Consider the following 17337-nt stretch of genomic DNA (forward strand, 5'->3'; position numbering starts at 1 on the left):
TTTTTATGTGTTTATCTAAATTGTTTACCTAAAATAATTAGTTTTTTTTTGTTTTTTAAGAAACATCTTACAAAAGCATTTTTTTTAAAACAAAAATTAAACAAGCTTACTTATTAAGTGTTTTTTTAAATCATTTTTAAAAATTTAAGCAAACTGATCTATTATTTTTTATGAATTTGAATTTAAATTTTACAAGATAGTCGCATATGCATTTTGAGCATGAGCATCATTTATCAAGTATATCAGCATCAATATTATTAGCGGGGTAAACAAGTGGAACCAAATTGAACTCTTAAAGCTTGAACTTGACTTATGAAAAAAATTAATGTTTCAAATTTGACTCATTTATTTAATCTAGCCTAATAAAAAAATTTGGACTTAAGAAATTTTAAATTTAAACTTGGCTTGTTTAGATGATTTATAATTTAATTATTTTTATTTAATGAATTTTTTCTTAAATAATTATTTAACTTTATCAATATAATATTTAATAACTATTTTAATACTATATAATTATTTATTAATAGCAAAGTGAGTTGAACATGTGATAATTGAAATTTAAAAAATAATAAAAATATATTAGATAATTAATTTAACGTTGTTTCAAGAGGATTAAATTTTAATTTTTATCTCTTAATTTTTCAAATGTATGATTTTGATCTCCTAATTTTTAATTGTAAAATTTAATTTTCTTTTTGTAAATTGACGATTATCGAGAAATTTTTAAATATGTAATGAAATCGTCTAACTCCTCTCAAAAAGAAAATTACCAGTTAACTTGATTCTTTTTTATGATTTACTGCTTATTATATTTTAAACGCTTGACTTTAAAAAGAAAATCCGTTTGATATGAACCAGCTACCTATATGTTTCTCCCTCTATAGACCTAAAGAATTTAGTGTACAACTTGAAAGAATGGACAAAAAAGTAAGTCAAGCTTATGCTATTTTGAGTTTTAACAATATTATCTTATTACTCATGTACTAAACTTTTTAAGTTTTTTTGTAGTTTTTTACATGGAATGCATACACATCTAAAGCTTTCCTATTGGTTTATACTGTTCCAAATTTTATTCCCTCTAAAATATTTAATATTTCGATGCATTGATGATGTTTAGAAAGATAAAGTTGATCCAAAAATAAATTAAACTATAAACTTCATGTCATTCTATTTGGTTTCATACCCATCCTCTTTTTCAGAGCCACTAGTACATGTAATTTATAATAATTTTAAAATGTAATAATAGCTCGTAAATTTAATAATGGACTAGATTACAACATAACACATATATGCATGGGAACCAAAGGCATTTTATTCTCACATGTCTGCTGGTTCTTGTTTAAAGTACGTGACAAGTTTTAATAATACCAAAGGCATTTTTATTTTTTATGATGTTTGAAAGTTTTATATATTATTTCATTGTTTGAAAAGTTGGAAACCTTATTTGTGCAGAAGGGATATAGTTGTATTGAAGCTCTGCAGAAGGGATATAGTTTTACTGTTTGAAAAGTTGGTAATAATGGTACTCTGCAGGTTACTTTTATTGAAGCTTTAGACCAGCTCATGCCGGGATTTGATCCTGAAATTAGCAAGTTGGCTCAGAGGGTTCTCATAAATCCCCGGAATATTGACTATCATACTGGAGTTTTTGCATCCAAGGTAACTACATCTGGTAATTTCTCATATAAATTTTTGTTGGGTAGCTACTTTGAATTTTCCATCATCATGTTTTCTATATAGATCACTCCTGCAAGAGATGGAAAACCTGTCACAATTGAGCTCATTGATGCAAAGACCAAGGAACAAAAGGACAGTTTAGAGGTACCTTTTTTCCTGAAGGCTTTTAATTAATCATTTTGTTATTACTGTTAAAAATTCTCCCACAGAAATACTAATTGGTAAAGGTTGATTGGAGAACATGTGACCAGGGAGCAAACTCATACAGAATTAGTCAGACTATTTAGTAGTTACCTTTTGTCATATGCATAGTAGGACACTCTTAATACAACATGCTCTCATGGTATCAGAGACCTTGTAATGAACTCAGATCACATTTTCAAAATTCAAGTGGTTAATATACTCACCTTGAATATAGCATAGAGAGAACCATACAACAGTACAGGTACATATAGCTCTGCGCAGGCAGACAATTCAGTGACTGATGCATAACTGGGGCAGAAGTGGTTAATGTTAATGTTCAAGGATTTCGCCTTCCAGCTTTTCTAAATTTACATTTGAATGTGCTTATCTTTAGGAGCTAGAGGCTTCTGTATCTCCATTGAATTTAGTAGTGCAAGCTGAAATCCTTGAACATTTGTAGTGTTACGGATAGGATTTACAAGTGCAGTACCATTGCAAGTTGTAACTATCTGAAAAATGTCAATTATATTTATAGATCACATTTTACATATCTATCCATTCATCCATCTATTTATTCGCCCATCCATTTATGTACATAACTATATATATGTATGTATACACACACATGCGTGATGCCTCTATCTGCATATTTAATTACTGAATTTTTACAAGCCGCTGCTTCTGTTATGCTATAGGTGGATGCTGCACTAATAGCAACAGGAAGGGCTCCATTTACACAAGGTCTTGGATTGGAGAATGTATGTCTTTCTAGCTGAAATGTCTTTAGGATAAAATGTTTTCCTCAAAGGAAGTGATTGGATATTTTTCTTTACATGTTCCTGCAGATTGATGTTGTAACACAGCGTGGTTTTGTTCCTGTGGATGAGCGCATGAGAGTACTTGATGCAAATGGAAACCTGGTTTGTTTCATGAATACATAATTTTTTTTCTTGGTCTGACACATTGTTACTGATTTAGAGTATGGAATGATAGGTTCCTCATTTGTATTGCATTGGTGATACAAATGGCAAGATGATGCTTGCTCATGCTGCCAGTGCACAAGGAATTTCAGGTAAGAAGCAAGTAATGTAATTTTGCTACTAATATTTGAGTCATTTGCTTCCATTCACTTAATGAAAATATTGTTGTTGGAAAGTGGTTGAACAAGTCACTGGAAGAGATCACGTGCTCAATCATTTAAGCATACCAGCTGCTTGTTTCACTCATCCTGAAATCAGCATGGTTGGATTGACTGAGGTATATCATATTTTCTTTTCGTTGATGTTTCTTCTCTTCCTCCACCCACTGCTGCATGTTTCATTCTTCTGTGCACATGGCTAACTGTCCCTTCCTCTGTTCTTCTGATCTGTTACCCCCTTATATTATATATATATTAAAATTACTCATTGTCCCTCACTCATATGAACTCATGGATTATGATCAAACATTATATATGCAGCCTCAAGCAAGGGAGAAAGCTGAAAAGGAGGGTTTTGAAGTAAGTGTTGCCAAAACAAGTTTTAAAGCTAACACAAAGGCCTTAGCTGAAAACGAAGGGGAGGGTCTTGCCAAGGTTATATTTCTGTATCTTTCCCTTGATACTGTTCTTGTACAAAAGCTTATAAAGTGATTGTTTGGGTTAGATTGTAGAGGAAATGGTTTTAAAACATTTGGTTTTTTAAATTTTTTCGGGCGTTGTAAAGTGCAATGATTTTGAAGTGTGATTAATATAGGGATGTTTTTCGAAAAATTACTGGATCCCCCTTGCTAAAATTGATTTTGTAGTCTAGATCTTGTAACCATCTTACAACCTTGAAAAATTTAAGAATTAATTTGGTCAAACTACTACCCAAACATTATTATGGACCCTCCAAAGATCAGGATTATGCTCCTGGAAGTGAGAGATTGGGTCCCTCCACATACCTTCTCCCCCTTACATCCCAACAGGAGACTCTTGGTCACTCAAAAATAATCTAAGAGTCCGTTTGGATAGAAAATTTTAACTGAGAAAAATAATTTATCAGAGAATTTAAATTTCTTTAATCTAAAATTTATTATTTGGATTTTTTTTATGAAGAATTTAAATTTTTGAAATTTTAAAACAGAATTTTAAATATATAAAAATGTGAAATTTTAATTTTCTTCTAAAATGTGAAAAATTGAAATTCTCTTCTTGATAGAAGAACCTTCCAAAATGTTCACGTATTTCTTTTATAACCTTCATCCTCTCTTTCACATGAAAGTTTTCGAAATTCCGTTCTCGAACTCACGACTCTTCTCTTACACTGATGATTCTCTTCTTCAAGAAACACCGGCTAAACTCCGCGTCCATGGGTGCGGGCGTAGGAGGACACATAGAACTACACTCGCCAGTCAGGGAGCAGCCATCACTGCCCATCACGCGGTGAAGATGCTCGCCGGTGCGGAGGGCCTAGGTCATGCCTTGCGTCGTTGACTAAATGTTGTGGTCGGGTGTGGTGATGTATGCCGCCGTGTCCCGGTTCCCCTATAACTCCCCCTGCAGCATTAGTATTCTTCTTTTTAGAAGCACACCAATCATATATTTTATTCTCTTTGCATTCATTTTCTTTTACTCTAAAAATTTTAATTTTTTTTATCCAAACACAATTTTGAAAATGAAAGAATTTCAATTGAAGTATTTGAAATTCTTAAAATTTAAAATTTCTCAAAATTTTAAATTTCCTTATCCAAATACACTCTAAAGAAATTGGAGCTAGCAATTAGATGCTGACAATGAGTTATCTACTAAGGAATCATTACTTAGGTGATATCAATACTATTTGGTTTAGAGCAGGCAGTCCTGGTTTACTTCTTGACCGTATTCACTCTTATGCTTTTCTCTAGGTGCATTGTTGTTGTTCTTTACTTGTCTCATTGTTTACTAACTATTTTTAAGCTGTTTTCATGCAGTTGATATACAGACCTGACACTGGAGAGATATTGGGAGTCCATATATTTGGGTTGCATGCTGCTGATCTCATCCACGAGGCATCCAATGCAATAGCACTAGGATCACACATTCAGGTGAATTTTCCTACCATAGCTGTCACATATGAGAGCCTGGGATGTAGTTAGTAATACATTTTGGTCCATTTTTGTTGATGAATTACCTGTTTATAGCCACAAGAAACTTTTTATCCCTGTCTATGGTAACTCCCAACGTTGTTGTGCCACAATGCAGGATATAAAATTTGCAGTTCATGCTCATCCGACTTTGTCTGAGGTGCTTGATGAGCTATTTAAATCTGCAAAGGTGAAGTATCCATTATTTACTTCCAGACTTGCACGAACTAACACACAAATAGTTAGTTATAGCCGGTGCTTTAACACGTGCTCCCCTATTCAATTATTAAAGCAGGTTAAAGCACAAGCTTCTGAGCCAGTAAAGGAAGCTGTTGCAGTTTAATCTTCCTTAAGTAAGTATCTGCTTTACAAGAGAGTTTCCTGTACAACGGAGTTTCAATGCATTTCACATCTTCTGGCTGAATACTTCAACACATTCAGTATCCTGTAAAAGAAGGGAACCATTGAAGGAGTCTCACCAATGATCTCCGAATGGGATGAATGTCGATATATTATTTTCTTGGCATACTTTTGTGTCCAGCAAAGATTATATTCGTTATTTTTGCGCTTTAGAAACTCGTTTCCTCCAAGTTGTAGTCAAGATGCTTCTTGTTCGAAGGCCTGTGAGAGTGTAGTCTATTTCTCAGTGCTTCAGTTTTGATTGAACATGTACATGAACTGTCAATTTTTCTTGTAAGGTTTCTCATGAAATAACCCTGTTGACCCAATAACACAGTCCACTAGATAAAGCAATTTTGTTCTCTTGTTTCTTGTCTCCCTGCTGTTATCATTGATCTTTCCAATCATTGTATGGCAAGAAGAAGCTCAAGGACCACGAGTTCATGATATGATCAAGATGGTTATGCTGTGTCATGTGTTAATCTATAAATTGTTTATTAATAAAAGATAAAAACAAGGATTGTGTTCCTCATATTCTAATTATAGATTTATTATTTATCGTATTCGATTGGATAATGTGGAAAACAATTTAAAGATATGATCCCTTGTGAATTGTGATTATCTTTTTCGGATACTCACATTCCTCTATCCTCTTTCATTTCGTAACTGAAAAACGTTAAAAAATTTATGTTTGGTTGTTAAAAAAGTTTTAAAACATAAATTTATAATAGAACTTTTTTTACCATAGTTTTGTTTCGAAAAGCCAATTTATAATTTCTTCATAAACTGATGCAATATTAGAAATTATATTAAAAAGCAAATAAGAGTATGGTAAAAAAATTCACATTTATAATTGAAAAAAAAGTGATTTAATTTCACTATCCCAATCCCAATAAAAAAATTCCTAAACAAGCATTCAAAATACCATTTCCAAATGCAATTTACTAATAGCAACTCAAATTAAATCATATTAAAAATCTAAAACATATGAACCCAATAAATAAATTGTAGTTTCATCTTTAATAATTCCATATTTTTCATATAAGAACCCCACATTGAGTGCTCAAACGACAAGGTTAGAAGTAAACTTGTAGAATTTCAACATCAACCATTTAACAATAGTTGCTGCTCGAGCCACTAGTAGAATGCCCCAGATGATGTGTTTGGAACGCAGTTCTAAATCCTTCACAATCATTTATAGCAGATGTTTTTTCAAGAGTTACTGGATTTGTCAAATTCTTTTTTAATTTGTTTTTCAATTGTCTTCTTGTAGAAGGGATGCACTGTATCAATCAGCTTACAATGCATATCAGAAAAAAAACATTCAAGAAATAAATGAGCTTAAATCGTTTATAGCAAAGATGTGCAATGAGTTCTAAGTTCTAACAGTTAAACATAAGTTGAAAGGAGATGTTAGAGGCTCAGACACGCACAAACATTGTCATCACAGACCAAACAACTTGATTTGTCATCACAGACCAAACAACTTGATTTGGTCCTTATCAGAATCGAGGAATGTTCTCAGTCATCACAGCCCTTGCTCATATTAAAATTTTAAAAAGAACAATAGAAGAGCCCGAATTAAAAAATGTAAAAATAAATTAAAAAAACTGCAGGGGAGGGTGGCCTCCACTGGAAATCACCCCAACATAAGAGAGCAGCAAGTTTTTCTTTTCTGGTGCATGACAAAAAAACAAAAAAGGAGTTAGTGGGTAAAAGAAGAAAAAAACTGTAGTGAAGGTGCACCATATGGCCGTGGGTGAGATGAGTTTGAGGGTCTATAAGTGTATATCCACAATAAACCACACACAAGTGGTACAAGCCTTCGTTTGACCTATCTACCTATAATATGCTAGGAAATGGCTTTGTTTTTTTTTATCAGTTGCTAGGAAAGGGATCTGATTCACATTATATCCTCTAAATCTAAACTGTAACTAATAAGTTCGGGCAGAGGAGGGAGATTGTCAAAAGTAACCCTAAATACATCCATTCAAAGATCATAACTGCCAATTTGATAGGTAAACATAAGATCTATTCGCTTACTTCTGTCAGCAAAAATTGCAAACACACTTCTTTATGAAAGACAAATGTGTTTGGATATTATTCATCACCAATCCAACATTCACCTTGTTTCTATGTTTACGCATTGGAAGTGTAAAACATCCATTTGACATGGATAAAAAAAGATTTCCAAACACACCCTAAAATCAGCCAGGGCCGTTCAGTTTTTTCTCTTTTAGATCTATGTCAAGATATAAAAAACCAAGAGAAAGGTTGGCTTGGTGGTTGAAGGGACAAGGAAAGGGCGAGATTGAGGATTCAAATCCCTTCTACTAGCATTCTAACAATTAACATTTTGCCCATCCAAAAAAAAAAGATACGAAAATCCAAGATTCTTCCCAATTAAAACTAGAACCAAAAGCATGATGATGTAGTGCTAAGCTAAACATTAAGAGCAAAAGCTAACTCCTTTTTCTCTTTCCAGCACTAAAAACAGCAAAGTCGAGATCCAATTCCCACACATGAGCATAGCCATAGGCAATTAGCAATGACTAAAAAACACAAAACACATTAACATTCCATTGATGATAAAAAGTAATTGAAGGGTTTTCAGTAGAAACCAGGAAAATTGCTATAAAAGTACTGCATTCTCTGTAAACAAATTAATTATACTGCTGAACGTTGATTTCAAACAAAGTTTAACCAAAAAAATGAGCATAAAAAAACCCTAATGGTTCCGTTAGAAAGTGCCATTTCACTCTTCCTCGGTGGCTGTTTCACCACTCTTCTTGTTGTGCTTCCTCGCGTACCTCTGATTCCTCAGAAACTTGGGATCCATCTACACCAATTGCCAACAACACAAACGCATAAATTTATTTATTTTGTTAAAAAAAGCATAATTAAATTACCCGAAAATAAATAAACATATGTATCAGAGTAAAAGAGAACCCAAAAACATAAAAGAGAGAGAGAGAGAGAGAGAGAGAGAGAGAGAGAGAGAGACTACCCCTTTGGTGGAAGTGTGGCGATGCCTCTTGGGTTTCTTGATGCCGTTTTTGTGGGCCTTGTAGGACTGATTGTGTGCTGTGTGATTCTTCGACTTTGCCATCTCTGCAATCAAGTGGCACAAAAATTAAAAGACGATGGGAAGAGAAGAACAGAAAAAAAGCACAAAATTAGAAGAATTTTTTGTCACAGAAATTGAAGAAACGAACCAAAGCAAAAGTGAAAGTGCAGTTGCGACCAGCTAGGGTTTTTTTTGTGGGTGTCATTTTATATACCACCTTTGATTGAGACCAAGAGTTTTGGATGTTTCTGTACTACATGTAACCGAGAGGCCCATAAATGAACAGCCCACGAAATAGTCCAAACATAATAATTAAAAATTATATATATATATATATATATATGAAAATATTTTTCAAAAGAAATATTTATATGGGACATTTTCAAGAACTCTAAATAATAAATTTATTTGAATTACGTTTTAGAAAGAAAATTAATTTATATTAAAAAAACATAAAATTTATATATAATAATTATAATGTAATTATAATAATTGATTTCAATCAGATTTTTTTAATTGTAATTTATGACCGTATATAAAGGAAATACAAAGATTTTGCGTACATATTTGCTTAGACTAAATTGTCTTTTAAACTCTTCATAAATTATTCTTTTGATCATCTTTAACTGCCTTCATCATTATTTTTACTCTCTCAAGTTCCCATTTTCTTTTTTAGGTTGTCTTTCTTTTCATCCCACTCGATCCATATCTGTTAAACCTTGTCATCATTATAGTAACATTATTGTATATTCTAAAATTGTTTACATGCAAATCAGTTTTAATATAATTTAATATATAACAGATGACTTGATTTTTGTTTACTATATCAGATTTACAAGTACTTAATTTTTAATCACTAATTCATGTTAATTTCTCTCTTTATCTCTCTCTAATCTCTAACTAATTTTCAAAAGTATGCTTGGTTTTGAAAATTTTAGTGCATAATATTTTTTTTATTTCTTCTACCTTCTTTATATATTTTATTTTTGTTATTTCTTTTAGCTTGCTAGAAATCATTATAATAATTGTTGTAAAAAAAACATTTATAATCTATAACAATAAATAAAGAGAGTACATCTATAATTTGTTCTTCATTTTTTTATAGACTATTTTATTCTTCAAAACTTATCTTCATAAATAAATTCATGTACTTAGTTAAAGGATAAAATGGAAAAAACAATATAAACATAAAGGTTTTAAAATTTCAATTTAGTAACCCAACCCATGATCCCATGTAATCTCCTTTTATCTCAGTTTTTCCCTTTTCAATTTTTTGAGTCCATTAATCAATCCATCAATAACAATATATTTACCCAGAAAAAATAACAATACATATAAAACCCTGCAAAACAGCAATACCTTCAAATATAACTGCACAATAGGATGTGGGGCTTCAATTTTTCAACGCTTGAATCAAAAGTCGATCAATAATATGTTTTTAACTGTTGTTTTGCATGACTTTCTTGCTTTAATTTGTATCTCTCATGTGGTATACGTGATTGGAGACTGTCATTATCATCAGCACTGGTATTCTATCTATTTTTTGTGGTGAGTTTTTAATTTAATTAATTTAGTTTTTGTTGTGAGTATTTTTACTTGGATTTTTCAGGAAAGATATAGCAATGAACAAGATGCAACTGTGGAAGAAAGGCTAGAAAATTATGGATTGACTCTTTTCAAAGCCTTAAGTTTTACTACCTAACTTTTTTTGCATCTTATTTGTTTGTATGAGTTGGTTTGGTTATGGTATTTTTTGGTATCAGGTGTTATAATTCTTAGCTTGAATGTATATCAATAATTTTCCTGTCATTGAAATTTTCCTAATGCAAGGTAAGTTTCTATCAGAATTTTTTTTATTGAAGTTATTTTTTCTATTATTGTAATTTCCAGTCACAGGAGAGGATTTTATTTCCAAATTTATTGATCAATTTCTAGTTATAATGATGTGTTATTGTGTTGGTTTGGCAGAATGGTACCGTGATTTTTTTAGCTGATTTTTTGTTTTTATTCTTTTAATCACATATTTACATCATACAAGGCCAATAAATAGTATAAGATAGAACTTAAGTATGGAATGTTTACTTTTAGAAGTCATATACATAATTATACATGAATTGAACCCCAAACCTATAGCAATTGTATACCAATTAATTATATAATTATATTTAAAATTTGAGTCTAACATTTACTGATGAAGTTACCAACAATCAGGAAAGAAAGTTTAAGGTTTGCGTTCAACACCTGATGAAGTTGCTTTAGATAACCATTTGCTCAACAACTTAGAGTAATGAAAATGTGTGGCTACTTTTTTTAATTTCTTTTTATCCTTCATTTTTTTTGTATTATTCCAAGTTGTGTTGATGTTTTTTGGTATTTTTTTACACATATTTTAGATTGTGTTATATATCTATTGATACTTGTGTTCGTTAAAAAAACACTCTTCAGAATATATACATACCAGATGAAATAAGTTTCGTTATCTCTAATGGTTTTAGAAGCTTTAAAAAATAGTATTTTAGTCATGTAAAGAAGAAGAAAAGTTAAAGAATGGAGTTGAGAAAACATTAAATGTTTGAAGGGATGATAAAATTATTGGGTATAAAATTTGATTCTTATATTATAAATTTGTAATTTCCTTATGTGAGCTAATTGTTTTGTTTGAAATTCAATAATAAAATGTTAATTATTAGTTAAAACTATGATAAAATAAAATAAAATTGTTGAGATAAAATTGTTGGGATAAAGTTTTATTAATTATCATGCATTAACTTGAATACTTCTAATTTTAATTTAATACATGTTAATTACTGTATGATAAGATAAATTTATAATATATAATATATTTATTATGTATATAGAGAAATAGAAATGTGAATATACAAGCGCGACAGCGTTTGTATTTTCGTTAGTTATAAACTTATAATAATGAAAATGATTAGCAATTATTTATAATAATTATACAATGTATTATAATTTTTATTACTGCATATGTATTATACTTATTATTAATAAATCAATTGTTCATTAACATATGCAAGTAATAAAAAAACAATTGCTCACATAATAATTTTATACATATAAAATAATTTTAAGACAATTATGATATTCAAAAATTAAAAAAAAAATTTATAGTATTTTCTAATTAAGCATAATTTCACAATCACTCTTATACGCAAACATCTAAATTATTGCATCTATTTTTAATTCAAACAAAATTAGAAAACAAAAAAGACCAAGGAAAGAAAAATGATAAAGGGATGCATCTTCAACAATAATGTTGATTTGATTGATTTATATGTTAAAATACATAAATTTTTATTGAAAAATACATAATTGTGTGACAAATTCTGCTATTATAACTTGTCATATGATTTGAAGGTAGCTATGACCAATTTATATTTGTTTTTTTCATGGGACAGACTATGGGTATTTTTCAACTCATTGTAATTCAGTAAGTAAAAAAATATTTTAATATAATTTTAGTATAAATAAAAAATTCAAAATTATTTTTTTAGTACAAATATATGTTTTAAAAGTTTTTATTTTAGTATAACAATATACTTCAAATGTGTTTGTTTTTAATTTAATTTATTTAGCATATACCTATAGATATATATATATATATATATATATATATATATATATATATATATATATATAATAAAAAAGACATTACAAATATACTAAAAATTCTAATAATATAAGAATTTATAGATTGTAAATCAAAGACAAAGATACGGGTTATTACAATATTTTTTTTAAATAAAACAATATGGCTTGATTTTAGGTTGCTATTTGGTTTATGTATTATGTTCCTATGATTTTATAAATGGATATTTTGATTTTTTTTATACTTTCAAAATTAAATAAATGTGGTCTTAACACAAATGATTCATTTAATCACTAATAGAATATAATAAAATCATTGATAATAGTGATTATAAAATGAGTTAATTCATGATAAAGCTTAAAAAAAGTGTTTGTTGAAATGGATAACCAATAAAATTTTATAATTATAGTGCGTGGTAAAGACAAACATTATTCTTGATAATTCTTTTTTTGGTAATTTCTTCTTATTACTTTATGGACATTTCCAAAATCAATCGAAAAATGATTAATTTACTCTTTAAAATTATAAACAAAAGTATTATTTTAAATTTTTAATTTATTAAATATTTTTCACTTTTAATTTTTATTTTTATAATTTTAAGGATAAAATAATCATCATTTGAGATAGTTTTAAGAATTAATATAATAATTTAATAATTTTAAAACTAAATTCATTGAAATTATTATATGAATGAAATGTTATAATTTATTTAATTATCATAATATTTATTTTGTATTACAACATTTCATTTTATTTTATTACGATGTTATTTTATCTTTTATTTGAAATTCAATGTTATATTAGTTTTATGAATAAATCACTAATTTTGTTTCCAAACTATTATCTTATATCCTAAATGGCTCTAATGTGATTAAGTTAATTAAAATTTTAAATTATTGAATAACTATCACTTTAATCTAAATTATTAGGGGAAAATGTTTCATAATTCATAATGAATAAACGGTTAGGAGAAAGGGTGACATTATATGTACGACCTTTGATTATGATGAAGTCTTTTGACGTTTATGTAACGATCTTTGCTTAAGATGAAGCCTTTTGGACGTTTATACATTACATGTAATGAGGCTCATTAATAAATGGCCCATGAAATGGTTCAACCATAACTATAAATTTTTAAAAGATATGATTTGATTTTAGGTTGTTTTTTGGTTTATGTAACCATTGACTATAAAAAAAGTTCCTATAATTTTATAAATGGGTGATTTTCACCTTTTTTATACTTTCAAAATTGAATAAATGTGATCTTGCAAATGATGGTTCATTTGATCACTAATGTAGCATAATAAAATGATTGATAATAGTGATTATAAATTGCATTAATTCAAAAGCTACTAATAAAGCATAAAACTAAAGTGTGTTTGTTGAAATGGATAACCAATGGAGTTTCATTCTCTCTAGAAGTATCTTGGTTGGCTTAGACAACAACCTCCTAATGGTGATGACAACAATCAAACCTAAATGATTTCTTTTAGAGATAAGTTCATGATAAATAAAGAAAAGATTTCAACTCGATCAAAGGTGGATTTAACAAAGAATTTAACCAAAATTAAATATGACAATGACAACACCTTAAATGTTTTTGGGTAAAATAAGTTAAAAAAATTAAGTTTATAATGACAAACTTAAGTCGAGACAACATTTAGTAATAATCAATTTTGACAATATTATTTTCTTTCCATTTCACTCTTTATTTTTTTCCCCTAAACAATAAATATCTTTACCGAAGAAAATTTAGGTAGGACTATTATGCACTCTTTATTTTAATCTTTCTAAAATCTTTAAAAATAAAGTGTAAAATATACAAGAGTACCTAATTACAAATAATTTTTAAGTTCATATATTTAATTACAATTTTTTCAAGTACATTAACTTATTTAATTTTTTCAAATGATTCCAAGATTTATTAATGGAGATTCATGGAGACTTTGGCAAATGGGCTGCAATTTCTTTATGTGGAAATGGCGGAAGTGTGGGCAATTGTCCATGGTCTGATACATGCCCAAAGTCATGGATTTACTAAGCTTATGGTGGAGACATACTCACTTGCCACAATTGAGCTGATAAATGGTGTTTGCATGCGGGACAATCCTTGTTACCATCTGGTGGAAGAAATTCAGTGGAGATTGGAGGACCTGGACCTTTTTCAGTGTTGCTCATGTAGGCATAGATGCAAATGGAGTAGCTAATGTCTTTGTTAGTTTTGTTGTTTCATCATGTTGTGGTGACACTTCTTTTATTTTTGTTCCTTATTTCGCTTACATGCTTTGATGCATGATGTAAGTTGGTTGAATAACCACTATGGGTGTTAATAAAGTTTTCTGGTTGTGGGGTGTTTTCCCCACTCCAATTCAGAAAAAAAAAATTATTAATTAAATTAACCTATGATAAAATAAAATATTCATGATCAATTATCAAAATATTTATTATTTTCTCTAATTTATTTTGTTTATAAATCTTACTTAAATTTAAAAAGTAATTAATAAAATAAAGAAAAAAATTATAAAAACAAACTAACAAGATATCATCATCCTAGGTTTCACCATTCCTAAACTCCTGATATAAACAACTAGACATAAAAAAAAAATTATAACTTGTGTCCAATGACAAAATATAAATCCAAGAAAAAAACATAAATAAGCCTCTGTTCTTGGTAGAACATAAATAAGGCCCTTAAATCAAAATCACAACTACTCACCACACATGGCCAGTCACCACCTACCCACCTTACCTTGTCCTCGAGTCCCATGCTTCATTTGAAAGCGAAAGAAAGGAAGGGTTAGAAAATTAAAACAATAAACTGATAAAAAAAGAAAGAAAGAAAGGGTTAGAAAATTAAAACAATAAACTGATAAAAGAAAGAAAGAAAGAAAGAAAAAACAGAGCTTCATAATATTAGTGCATTCCCACCACATGCGCAGACACGTGATCTAGGATCTCTCTCTCTAGGATCTGCTTCTTTCTCTTATCAATTCTCATTCGTAATCATTCATTCCTCCAATCTACGACTTTCTGTTGTTTCTCCCTCAACACAACACAACATGTTCCTCTTTGACTGGTTCTATGGCATTCTCGCTTCCCTCGGTCTCTGGCAGAAAGAAGCCAAAATTCTCTTCCTTGGTCTCGATAATGCCGGCAAAACCACCCTCCTTCACATGCTCAAAGACGAGGTTACCTTTCCCTCTCTCTCTTACCCTTCTCATTTTTTTTTTCAATTTTTGAAAAAAATTGATTTTCTTAAAAGAAAAAAAAATTGAATTTTTGAAATTTGGTTGCAGAGATTAGTTCAGCACCAGCCGACGCAGCACCCCACTTCGGAGGAATTGAGCATTGGGAAGATCAAGTTTAAGGCTTTCGATTTGGGGGGCCATCAAGTTGCTCGCAGGGTCTGGAAAGACTATTATGCCAAGGTTGGTTATTAGTATTTTGCTTCCCCCTCTTTGATTTTTCTGTTGCTGCTTGACGATTTTTTTATGTTTATTCGGTGGTTGTGTGCTATGGTTTGTGTGATTTTGGAGTTTGTGAAAGTGGGGTTTGTTTCATTTTAGGTACTCCCAGTTGGTCATAGGTTTTTTGGGCTTTGTAATGTTTCATTGTTGGCTCAATTGCTTTTGACAAGGCTGTGATGCAACAAACATGTTCTTAACTTGGTTGTTGTTGTATTTGTAGTGCCTTTAGGAGCTTAACTTTGTTGGGTTTTATTTAATTGGTATGGTGTTTTTGAAATAATGGTTCTAATATATTGGTTGGTTATGGCTTATGACTTCTTCACTGACCCTATAAATTCAGCACCTTTACTTCCATGCTATCTTGTTCATCATGGAGTGCCAGATTTTCTGATGAGGTGTTTGTTACTGTGATTTTTGTTGATGTATTGTTGCTGCTTCTGTGAATATTTGACCGTTCTCAACATTTATATTTTGGGTTTTCTGGCTTTTGTAACTTTTTTTTCTGATTCACTCTTTTGTTCTGGTTAATAATCTAGTATAACTCAACTATCAGCTTGGTTTTTGGTAAGTGCCTGCCGATCCGAAAGTTATGCCTTCATGATCCCTGATGAAGCTCTTTGTATTTATCTGATTCATGGGAGGCAAATATTGAAAGTGGAAGTTTCGCTGATAGCACCTCTTTAAATCTTTCTGGAGGTGTTTACTAGTTGATTTCCAAACATATCCTGTTTCCCCCTTATGAGTGAGAAAGGGTGGGAAGGAACAAATAACCGATGGCTACATCTGTGTACTAGTATAATTATTAGAGTTTCTAATGAATTGAATCATTCTTTTTAAGCATTAGATGACAGTTAAGACTCAAGACACAATTGCAAATTGATGCATTCTTTCACCTTCAGGGAGATGTATCTTGAAACTAAAATTTGAAGTTAACTTAGTTTGGTCTTTGTTGCTTATTATATGGATGCATCACCTTTCTATTCACCAATTCCTCTATATGTTTGACACATTTTTCCACTATAACTTCTTAAACGTTGTTGGTTTGTTTAGCAGCAGTAAGTTTTCCACTTATCATTGCCCAAGCTGCAATGACTCTGATGATGATGCTTAGTGTTGTTGATACTTGGAATTCTCACCCATGTTGTCTTTCCAGGTGGATGCTGTCGTGTACCTGGTTGACGCCTTCGATAAAGAGAGGTTCGCGGAATCTAAGAAGGAGCTCGATGCCTTGCTTTCTGATGAATCCTTGGCAAATGTTCCATTTCTTGTGCTAGGCAACAAGATTGACATCCCTTACGCAGCTTCAGAAGACGAGCTACGATATCATCTAGGCCTGACCAATTTCACCACAGGCAAAGGAAAGATTAACCTCACAGACTCCAACCTTCGACCCCTTGAAGTGTTCATGTGCAGCATTGTGCGCAAGATGGGGTATGGTGAAGGCTTCCAGTGGCTTTCCCAATACATCAAGTAGAGAGTCCTTATTCATTCTTAGTTCCCCTTTCTCTTGTCAACTAGCACTGTCTGCAGTTACATCAGAAGATAATTTACCTTTGTTTTTGCTTTTGATGATTTTTTATTGGATTATTTGATACAACTGCAGTGATATTACATGATAAAATTTGTATCTTCAAAGATTTTTTTGGGGGAATGTTCTCCTTTAAAATACTGAATTCTGTTGTAGCCTTGTAGGATGGTATGACATGGCAGGAACTCTAATAAATCTGGAAGAATGTTAGTCCAATTTCTTCCCTGTTACATGTGCACGGTAGCTGAGAGTTTTCTCTTATTTTTCTAGCTTGACCTGATTATGTTTGTTACAAATAAGACTGGGTAATATTGGGGCCTGA

The 17337-nt window shown here is 30.6% G+C and overlaps 3 protein-coding genes, 1 non-coding gene and 1 pseudogene across 4 annotated transcripts; 3 read left to right on the forward strand and 2 right to left on the reverse strand.

The window, feature by feature from the left end:
• The first annotated feature begins 1468 nt into the window (after positions 1 to 1468).
• LOC100776304 (dihydrolipoyl dehydrogenase 2, chloroplastic) lies at positions 1469 to 6140 on the forward strand. The gene is made up of 10 exons (XM_014761564.2): positions 1469 to 1659; positions 1741 to 1821; positions 2556 to 2618; positions 2706 to 2780; positions 2854 to 2932; positions 3017 to 3117; positions 3320 to 3433; positions 4792 to 4905; positions 5063 to 5134; positions 5240 to 6140. Exons 1-10 carry the CDS (start codon positions 1564 to 1566, stop codon positions 5285 to 5287), a joined length of 843 nt encoding a protein of 280 aa, XP_014617050.2. The 5' UTR covers positions 1469 to 1563; the 3' UTR covers positions 5288 to 6140.
• Positions 6141 to 6759: 619 nt separating this feature from the next.
• LOC112997957 (uncharacterized) lies at positions 6760 to 6880 on the reverse strand (annotated as a pseudogene).
• A 1012-nt stretch (positions 6881 to 7892) lies between these two features.
• On the reverse strand, positions 7893 to 8617 carry LOC100803210 (60S ribosomal protein L29-1). Its single transcript, XM_003533149.5, has 3 exons — positions 8559 to 8617; positions 8351 to 8454; positions 7893 to 8182 (listed from the first exon to the last, which is right to left on the reverse strand). Exons 2-3 carry the CDS (start codon positions 8450 to 8452, stop codon positions 8099 to 8101), a joined length of 186 nt encoding a protein of 61 aa, XP_003533197.1. The 5' UTR covers positions 8453 to 8454; positions 8559 to 8617; the 3' UTR covers positions 7893 to 8098.
• A 6170-nt stretch (positions 8618 to 14787) lies between these two features.
• LOC100306687 (GTP-binding protein SAR1A-like) lies at positions 14788 to 17229 on the forward strand. The gene is made up of 3 exons (NM_001251814.3): positions 14788 to 15208; positions 15317 to 15448; positions 16641 to 17229. The coding sequence occupies exons 1-3, from the start codon at positions 15080 to 15082 to the stop codon at positions 16959 to 16961; spliced, it is 582 nt and encodes a 193-aa protein (NP_001238743.2). The 5' UTR covers positions 14788 to 15079; the 3' UTR covers positions 16962 to 17229.
• Positions 16088 to 16211, forward strand: LOC112997954 (small nucleolar RNA snoR83). Its single transcript, XR_003263003.1, has one exon. It is a non-coding gene; the product is annotated as a small nucleolar RNA snoR83 (small nucleolar RNA).
• Positions 17230 to 17337: the final 108 nt, after the last annotated feature.

This window comes from Glycine max, chromosome 9 (assembly GCF_000004515.6).
Source record: "Glycine max cultivar Williams 82 chromosome 9, Glycine_max_v4.0, whole genome shotgun sequence".
In the NCBI taxonomy this organism is placed as follows: Eukaryota; Viridiplantae; Streptophyta; class Magnoliopsida; order Fabales; family Fabaceae; genus Glycine; species Glycine max.